At 44.6% G+C, this 10000-nt stretch overlaps 1 protein-coding gene across 1 annotated transcript in view; it reads left to right on the forward strand.

Moving 5' to 3' along the window:
• The window catches only part of cntnap5b (contactin associated protein family member 5b), a 75388-nt gene that overhangs the window by 45901 nt on the left and 19487 nt on the right, over positions 1 to 10000 (forward strand). The window contains exons 9-12 of the mRNA XM_076302525.1: positions 423 to 566; positions 1307 to 1478; positions 7295 to 7401; positions 8821 to 8940. Coding sequence (XP_076158640.1) covers positions 423 to 566; positions 1307 to 1478; positions 7295 to 7401; positions 8821 to 8940 — 543 coding nt within the window. The remainder of the gene's footprint in view (positions 1 to 422; positions 567 to 1306; positions 1479 to 7294; positions 7402 to 8820; positions 8941 to 10000) is intronic.

Consider the following 10000-nt stretch of genomic DNA (forward strand, 5'->3'; position numbering starts at 1 on the left):
TAGGCGACCCATCAGGCCAGCACTGTAACTCCGAGCGTGGTAAACAAAATCGGATATTTCAGGCAGTAAATGCTCCCGTTAAGAACCAAACCAGATTTTGTTCAAATCTACACACCTATGGCTACTGAAAAATGTAAGGTTCATTTAGCAAATGTTATTTTGAAGTGTTAAAAAACATCGTTGTTTTAGAATTTCCGAACAAAAGTGGTGATAATTGGGGGTGTTACGATAGGTGTGATTGTACTTCAGTGTCTCCTGTGATAGAAAGTTGTCTTGGATTACTTAAACTACTGCATCAACAAGACACACACATACACACACACACACACACACACACACACACACACACACACACACACACACACACATTGTGGATTTGCTGTGGTGAGTACTGTAAGCTGTTTTGTAATGTGTGTAAGCAGGCCAGAGTCTGAGTGACGGCCAGTGGCACACCATCAGTATCAGCATGAGAGGACTGCAGGTGTCCCTCACGCTGGACAGTGACCCCGCCTCCACCATGGAGCTCCGAGACCCCGCCCAGCCAGGGAGCAGCATCCTGTTTGGAGGTACGGTTTATTTACAGAGAGAAAGACAGACAGGCAGACAGACGGACAGAGAGAGAAACAGACAGAGAAAGACAGATAGACAGACAGAGAAACAGACAGATAGACAGGCAGGGAGGCAGATTGGCAGACCCTATCTCCATCTTGGAGCTCCACGACCCAGCGGAGTCATTGGGTAATGCTGTTTAGTGTGGACTCCTCATTGGGTAATGCTGTTTAGTGTGGACTCCTCATTGGGTAATGCTGTTTAGGGTGGACTCCTCATTGGGTGATGCTGTTTAATGTGGACTTCTCATTGGGTAATGTCAAAGTGTCCTGTGTCCAGGTGTCCTGTATGTTGATGGACTGGTTATCAAACAAAGAAAAAAGAAATGCAAACCATGTATGGCACTTTACCAAACGTTCAACAAACTTTCTCTAAACTTGTAAAACCTTGGATATATGTGTCCTTACCATAGCCTGTCCCAAAACCACAAAGCTAAGCACACAGCCTACAGAACAACTGAGGACAGTTTCTTCCAGCTAAACTATATAAAATAGGACTTGATGGCATGCTTTTTTGTTTTAATTTTTATTGACTTATTAACTGCCCATCTAAATTTGCATCAAGGATTCTGTACAATTGTTTGTTATGACCGTCTGGGGACTCATGACTGCAGTGGTGCAGGTGTTCTTCCATCTCTTGTTTTTATTTACAAACAAACATGATGGTAAATAAAATATGTATGACCTCTGCTCCCTAGGTTGCCCACCTGCCTCCACCAGGGACAACTGCAGGAACCCAACCATGGCCTTTCAAGGCTGCATGCGATCAATTACCATCAACAACCTGCCGGTAAACATGCTTCAAGTGCAGCAAGGCCTTGTGGGTAATCACAGCCAGCTTCAGTTCGACTTCTGCGGAATCCGTGACAGGTACGCTTTCAAAACCCTCAAACAGCCACTGTGTTCCTGTCGAACGCTCACTATCCCTGTTGCTGTTTCCGCTGTGGATGTTACCTGTGTCGAGGAGTAGCCCGCTGGATAATAAACTGAAAGATGTACAATTAGTCTTTGTGGTGCTCTCAGATTTCCAAGGTTGTTGCTTAGCGATACAGCGTGTTGCTGCAAAATTGATTTCACAGCAATGATGCATATAATCAGTGCAGTGTGAGTCTGTTTTCTGGGAATGTAGGCAGTGTTCAAAGGCAATGCTGTTTCTCAAGGACAGATGCTGGGCATTGTTAGGCTGTGCTGATTTTGAAAGGAAGGCAGGCAGAGTATTAAGAGATGTTAATCAGAGGCAAAGAAACGGTCTCAAGCCTCAGACTCTTAGGGAGAGTAGAGTTCTGCGCTGTGTTGTTTTATGTGTATGCGTCCATAAGCCATAAGCAATGTGTATGTGTATGTCTATGTCTATGCGTAAGATTTGTAGTTGTGTGTATTTGTTTGTATGTACTGTGTTATACTGTTTGTGTATGTACTTGGGCATATGTGTGTGTGATGCGTGTGGCTATGTGAATATGTTTGTGTGTGTGTGTGTGTGTGTGTGTGTGTGTGTGTGTGAGTGAGAGTGTGTGTGTGTGTGTGTGTTTCTGTGTACATATAGTTTTCTGTGTGGGTGTACTGCCCCCCCTCCTCTCGGTTTTCCCAAAGCAGCATATTTTGAACGATAGATGGGTAAAGCAGACAAGACAATCCCTCCATCATAACCCCCCCCCCCCCTTTTTTTTCATGCCCTTGCATGCTCCATCGTATGGGCTTACGGCATGTGTGTGTGTGTGTGTGTGTGTGTGTGTGTGTGTGTGTTTGTGTGTGTGTGTGTATGTGTGTGTGTGTGTATGTGTGTGTGTATGCATCAGAAGAGGGAGGTAGTGTGTGTGTGTGTGGCGTTTGGCATTGAGAGGAACAGACCATGAATTCTCGAGCGCGTGGCCCTAATCACAGCTGCCGGGCGCTGGCACGCCTGCGACACATTCTTCACTCCGTCTAATGCGGCGCTCTGGCACCGGGGCAAATCGATACTGGCAGGCCCAGAATGGGGATGAATTATTCCACGGGACTCACTTTTTGGCAGCACACCCTCGCGCTGTGGAGCACAGCAGCCGGGGCCACGGCGACGGAATAATGACAATAAAGTTGTTCTAGGAAGCCTTCCATGATCCCAGCTCCAATGTGTCCTTGTCAAAGCATATTTGAAGTGTTGTCCGTGTGTCAGGAGCGCTTAAGGTCACGCGAGAGTGATGCGCGTGGAAAGGTTGACCAGTGGATGAGAACAACGATGCTTTGCGCTGGTGAGGGTCCGGGCTGTGCTGTGATGGTGTCAGTGGGAAAAAAATGGAATTGAGGGCGACAAGCTGCCCTGTTCGAGCGCGACCCGTCCGCTGACAGGAAAGGGTTTTGATGTGGTCCGGCTTCTCTCCAGCCATCGCTGGCTCTCTGCTGTCTGCTCTCTGTCTTCTGAGGCGCGTGTGCGGTGAATGAGGAGGGTGAATTGTTGCTGATTTTTTTAAATTTTTTTTTTATCTTTACTTGACTGATTTTTTATTTATTTTTGATCATTTTACTTGATTTGTCTTGGGTTTTCTTGTTTTTTTCTTTTTCTGTGTGTGTGTATAGTGTGTAGGAGGGGGGGGGGGGGTGGTGTTAATATGGGATGTTTTTATTGCTTGTTGTTTTTCTTTTTGACTGATAATAAAGGAATGTTAATGTCAAAGTCTTAGGCGTGCTCTCTGGATGGAAGATCCGTATGGTCCGAGAGCTCCTTCACGGTCAACATGGCGAATGATACATTCTGTGATGCATCTGCAGGTCCACCCTCCTCAGTGGTCTGTGGCTATAATGATTTTTTTAAATGTTAGTGAGCTTTTAGGCGTTTAGAGATATTATCAGCATTAGTAGGTATCGTTAATTTGTACAGTGTGTAATCTTTAGTGTCTTTAGTTTCTGAGGCAGCCCGTCCTATGGATGGATCTTTTTTGTGCTTCCTCCCTGTGTATAATGTGCATCTAGATGAGTGGTTCACAGAAGCACATGGAGAGAGAGAAAGAGATAAAGAGAGGAAGAGAAGGAAAGTGATTTCAGTCTATTGGTACTCTCTCCACAGTGTCATCCCTCCAGACGGCTTCTCTAGCCGTCACTTTGATCTTCCCTTCCTCTTTCTTCTTTTCATTATGGCTCTTTTTTCAGCTGAGAATCTACTTTCCGCACCCAGGCGAAAGCCTCAGCATAATGGCATGTCTTATCGCTGACATTTTACGATTGCAAAATATATACATTTTTTGTATTAAGGATTTAACTCTGTGTCAGATCATCCATTTAATATTTTTTTCTTGCCTTCTTCCTCTTTATTCCACATTGGATATCCATTAAAGCCCCTATCAGCTTGCTGAGGCATTAAAACACGCTTATACGAGATTTGCTCACAGTCTCTCGCCCACCACTCTCCCTTGTGCTTGCGAATCGGGGCCCAACTGGCCAGATTTGTCTTTTGCGCGCTCACACGATTATTATTGTCGCCACTGACGTGAGGTATTTTTGTCATTACAGACTTTTTTGACAGATGCTTTTTTCCATCTCCGTTTCTCACTCTCTCACTCTCTCTCTCTCTCTCTGTTTCTCTCGCTTTCTCTCACTCTGCTGCTGTCACATACAGTCTTCAGTTCACTGTGTGGGCAGGTTTGGATTAGAATAACACTCTCTCTTGAGGTTTTTGCGGTACTTCGCCAAGCCACAAATCCTATTATTGCTAAATTAATAGACTATTTTTCCCGCTAACACTGTAGCACAGAGTCGGAGCAAATGCCCCCCAGGAAACAAGATTAGCCTTTATGGTCTGGAAATAATCGAATAACACTATGGCAAAGTCATGAATAGGCGTACACATCCCAGCGGTAATGTGGAGTTCTGAAGCAGTGGACTTTACCATGAAGGTGAAAAGCATTTCTCACACAGGCGTCCTGCCCCATTTATGGGAGACGAAGGCGTCTGTCATCCCCTGGGCCTCTTTTGGAGACATCTGTGTGAGGACTGGCTCGATAATAACCCCGGAGAGCATCGCTGAGACCACTCTGAATGTCGATTTTCTATTTCTCAGTGTGCCAGACTATGACATCAGCATTCTGAAACAGGAAAACTTTATATTGAATATTACATGCCACAGTGTAACTATGCTCTTAATTGCAATGACAGGACAGAATGGAATGAAAGTATAGTGACAGCATATAGTATAAGTATAGTTACAGCAAAAACGTTGTGGTATTGTTAGAATATATATTGTTAGAATATATATTGTTAGCTCTGGAAAAATTAAGAGACCACTGCGCATTTTTCTGATGTCATCCTACGGTTGCCGAGTGACAAAATTAAGAGACCACTGCAAATTTGAATATGACCGTCAACTCATTTGAATGTCACTCAGCAATCGTAAGATGACATCAGAAAAATGGTCTCTTAATTTTTTCCAGAGCTGTATATCTTTTTTATTCAGATTATTTAGAACACTATCATTGTGATATGGGCTAGAATTTGAGAGGATTCTTCTGAGGAAAAAGTCCACATTTCCCACCATTTTCAAAGCCTTAATCTTGTCATAAATGTTACCCTAACACCAAATAATAATCTTTTGATTGTACTGACGGTCCTATTTCACAAGGAGGTGCATTTCTTAATCATTGTCCTGAGTCTATAGGAGCTGACTCAAGGGTTGCGTGACTTAGTAGTTGTCTTCCACAAACATGCTCCCAGTGCAAAATCCCAAACAAGCATGGGAGGGACTGATGGGTTGACTGCCTAAAAGACAAGCGGATACCTCTATGGACCTCCCCTATCTAAATTAACTCAATAACTTCTATGGGAGATTTGACATGGCAGGCTGCAAAATCTGTGCCAACATACCCAAAAACCCCACAATTCAGCAGGAGGAGGAGGTCAGTCGCTGTCTTTCCCAAATCAATCCCCGTAAAGCACCCGGACTTGACGGACTACGGGGATGGGTTCTAAAAGTGTGCTCGGTGCAGCTGACTAGATTATTTCAGTTCTCATTGCACACCTGCACTGTGCCTGATATCTGGAAGGCATCTATTCTCAGGCCAGTGACAAAAAGCCAGGCTCAAAAGACCTGAATGACTTCCGCCCTATAGCCCTGACCCCTGTGCAGGCCAAGTGCATGGAGAGGGTTGTCAGTAAACATCTCACTTCATCCATACTGTAGGTCAGCAGCTAGATCCATTACAGTTCGCCTATAAAGCCCACAGAGGAACTGAGGACGCCACACTCACTATGATTAACTTGGTTGCCAGTCACTGTACAAAACACTAACACATATGCACGGATCCTATTTGTTAACTTCGCTGCAGCTTTTAATACAATGCAAACGTACTGTATGTACTCCTGCACTGGCTTGTTGACCTGGGGGTGAATTGAGGCTCGGTGCATTGGGTCAAGGATTATCTAACCGATCGCCCACAATGAGCCTGTTAAAGACATACTGTCTCATGAAGTTATTTTAAACACAGGGGCCCCACAAGGCTGTCCTATCTCCTGTTCTTATTTCTGTTTATACAAATGAAATAGCTCTACACAAAGATCATTTCAAACTATTCGAATATGCAGATGCCTTGGGTGGGTCTTTTTCTTCCCTCCATGGTGGCTCTCCATCATAGACCCCCGCTGATGGGATGTTTTTAAAGACTAATCTATGCATGGAAACACTCATGTGAAAAACTCGTTAACTCGTTAAAAGTATTTGTGAACACATGATCAACTGAGCTTCACAGACAATGTGGATTGCATATGCAAAGCCAGAGACTGTTTTTAATCAGAAAACTGAAAGGGTTTGAGATTAGTCGTGACATTCTTGAAAAAGTTTATGTCAGCCTGACGGACAGTATTCTAGTTTTTAATATTTGTGTTTGGTATGGGAATCTAACCTTGTGCAACAAAAAACAAGCTGACTAGAATCGTCAAAACAGCAGGGAAGATTATAGGCCGCCAACAAAAATCATTAGATGACCTCGGCGGTGCCGCCGTACACAGGAAAGTCCAATTAATTTTAGACGATAAAACTCATCCCCTCCACCCTGAGAATGGGTGTGTGTGCAACCAAGTCCTACTTGTTTTTAAAGTATTTATCCTGTGGATATGTTGTGTCTCAGTGAACACTTCATGGATTTATGTCTATACTATATTGTATGTACTGTCTATTTTATTGGTGAGACCGAAGACAATTTCCATGCCGGACATAACAATAAAGTCTATTCATTCATTCATTCATTCATTCATTCATTCATTCATTCATTCATTCATTCATTCATTCATTCATTCATTCATTCATTCATTCATTCATTCATTCATTCAAATAATTGTCAGTCTCACGAAACGTGGGGATGTGTCATTTCTGCGTGACACTCTCTGAGGCCGTGGATAATGTGGATAAGTGACACAACCAAAGGTGATGAATATCTTTTTTGCCTCAAGATAATTCCATGTATCTCCAACACCCTTACAATGCACCTTTACTAATAAATACTTTAATTTATTATGGGTTCAATATCTTTTTTTTGATATTTTATCATTATCACCAAGCTTGAAAGTATCACCTTTGAAGATGCATCATTATATTCTTTTTATTCTTATAAATGTGTTAATCTCATTCTTTTGTTGTCATTCTTATTAATATAATAATCTTTCTTTTATTGTTTTCATTCTTATTAACGTGTTAATCTTGATCCTCTGTTCTTCCTCTACTGCAGGTGTCTGCCTAACTTCTGTGAACACGACGGTCAGTGCTCCCAGTCCTGGAGCACGTTCTACTGCGACTGCTCTGGAACAGGATACACTGGTGCCACATGTCACAACTGTAAGTGACCCCAGACCGATCCTGTACCCACCCAGCTCTCTTAATGCCCTCTACTAGGCTCAGTATCTGTTATTTGAGGACATATCTATGACAAAATGGCATGCCTGTGAGCGCCTGTGTGGTGAAGGTGTACAGACGAATTCCTATGTGATGGGATGGACAGTAGGCAATTTGCAGGGGTTTAAAGGAGGATGCTCTCCTGTTTGCAACATGCATCCCCCATGTTAACCTGCCAGTCCACTTCTGTATCCTCTAACAGCATAGTGGATGGTCAAAGGTCAAGGGATCAATATGTCAATAGTTCAATATGTTAGTCTCGGCGGCCCTTTTTCTGACTGCAGGTTTGTACAAATGAGAATCTATAGTCCCTGACAATGGGTCTGAAATATCAGTAGTTTAACTGTGCTGTGTGCTAATAAATAACATTGCATTGATAAATGCTCCCATTGGTCCCCCACCCCTTGGCCATTAAAGTTAACGTAACAAATCCCCAGCTGGGGATGGATAGATTTGTCTGCAAATATAGTTAGTTTGTGTTCAAGACCTCTGCTCTGGGATGGGAAATCGCGCAGCTAAGAAGCATTTAGCTGATCTGAGGCTGAGAGGGCAGTGCATCCATGGTGAGCGAGTGTGGGGGGGTGTGTGTGTGTGTGTGTGTGTGTGTGTGTGTGTGTGTGTGTGTGTGTGTGTGTGTGTGTGTGTGTGTGTGTGTGTGTCCATGGTGAGTGAGTGGGAGACGAGCGTCCCTTTAGTGTCCTCCTGCAGCCTAATCTATTATTGGACTACTGCTGATGTTTCAGCACAGTACACATCAGCATTATCATGGAGTGGGGTTGAGCCCTAGTTCCGGATTACGCCGTGTTGTGGTCTGGATGGGAGGAGGCAAAGTCCGGAGGCTCAGGGGGCCCTTCGGCGTAATCGCCGTCCGGGAATCGAGTCCACTTGGCATTTAGGAGACAGTTTTGAAGATGGCCGTCAGCGCTGTGTGGATTTCAGTTACAGTGTGTTCAGACCAGGATTCAGATCCCTTCACTTTTTGGGGGAGGTATCTGAGCTACATTTCTATTGTCTTATTGGCAAAAAAAATGTAATCCTTTTTTTAGATTTTAGACTTCTGTTATTATTATGTATGTAGGTATTATGTGTAGCAGATTGGTGAGATAATATTTACAGTAATGTAAGCACTTAGCTTGAGGCTGCAACATAACAAAATAAAAATGTGAAGGAAATACTTTATTTGCTCAACATTTGCTACATGCTATGCTTTCTCAATGCAACGCATGTCTTGTCTTCTGTAATTATGGATATATACCTCATAATCAGTGCTCCAGACTCTACTAAGCCTGCTCACTGTGAGGGTTTATAGGCTAGTTCTCTTGTGATGGTGTATCACACTCTTGTTATCCTTCTCCTGGGCAGCGATCTTCGAGCCATCGTGTGAGGCGCACAGGCAGACCGGCAGTGCTTCGGGCTATTTCTCCATCGATCCGGACGGCAGCGGTCCACTCAAGTCCACCCTGGTGTACTGCAACATGACCGGTAAGCATCTCCACAACTCACCTTCCTTCTCTTTGCTCAGATCTGCACACACACACACACACACACACACACACACACACACACACACACACACACACAAACTACAACACTCTCACACACACACACACTCACACACACACACACACACACACACACACACACACACACACACACACACATGCTGTACACATACAAGCATACAAACACACAGGACCCCCCCTCCCCCCCCCCCCCACACACACACACACACACACAGAGAATGCTGCCTTCGGCTCTGGCTCCCCTGCCAGTCGTGGCCTCTGGATCTTGTTTCCTGTCAGTGGCGCAGCCTGCTTCCTTTGGGTGGCTGCTTGTTGTGCTTTACTTCACCTTACGTGTCAGCTGAGCTGTGGCAGAGCGAAGAGTGTGTGGCAGATTCACCCTGGAGGAGGAGGTGTTTGGCTGCCAACAGTGTGTGTATGTGTGTGTGTGTGTGTGTATGTGTTTGGAGGGGGGTGTTAGAGAAGGGAACAGGGTTGGGGTGTATGTGTGTGTGTGTGTGTTTGTGTGTTTGTGTGTGTGTGTGTGTGTGTGTGTGTGTGTGTGTGTGTGTGTGTGTGTGTGTGTGTCTGTGTCGTGGGGGGGATACAGAGGGCGGCTCATTAATCTGACTTTGCTTGTCCGGCCACAGATTGATGACCCTGTGTCTCAGCAGCTTGTCCCACACCCATAAGATGGAGTGAGATGGGTCTCTGTCTGGGGAGAAATCTGAGCTTGGCTTGTTAAACTGTTAAATTTCTCTGCTCGGGGTGTGGGGGGGAGGAGGAGGGAGGAGGGGGGTGATCAGAGGCTGTGAAATACGGTGCTGGAAATGGGATGGTGAGAGAGATGGAGGGCTGGTATTTCTATCTCCCTCTCTTTCTCTTTCTCACATTCTCTCCTTCTTTTCCTCTCTCTCATTCTCTTTTGTTTTCTATCACTCTCTTTCTCTCTCATGGTCCAGTCCTTCCTCTGCCACTCCTTCTCTCTCTCTCTCTCTCTCTCTCTCTCTCTCTCTTTCTCTCTCTTGTCCCCATCAGTC

Source organism: Alosa pseudoharengus, unplaced genomic scaffold (assembly GCF_046254945.1).
Source record: "Alosa pseudoharengus isolate Yale_2024_CS ecotype anadromous, Long Island Sound unplaced genomic scaffold, YU_APseudo_1.1 YU_APseudo_1.1_scf_24, whole genome shotgun sequence".
Taxonomy (NCBI): Eukaryota; Metazoa; Chordata; class Actinopteri; order Clupeiformes; family Clupeidae; genus Alosa; species Alosa pseudoharengus.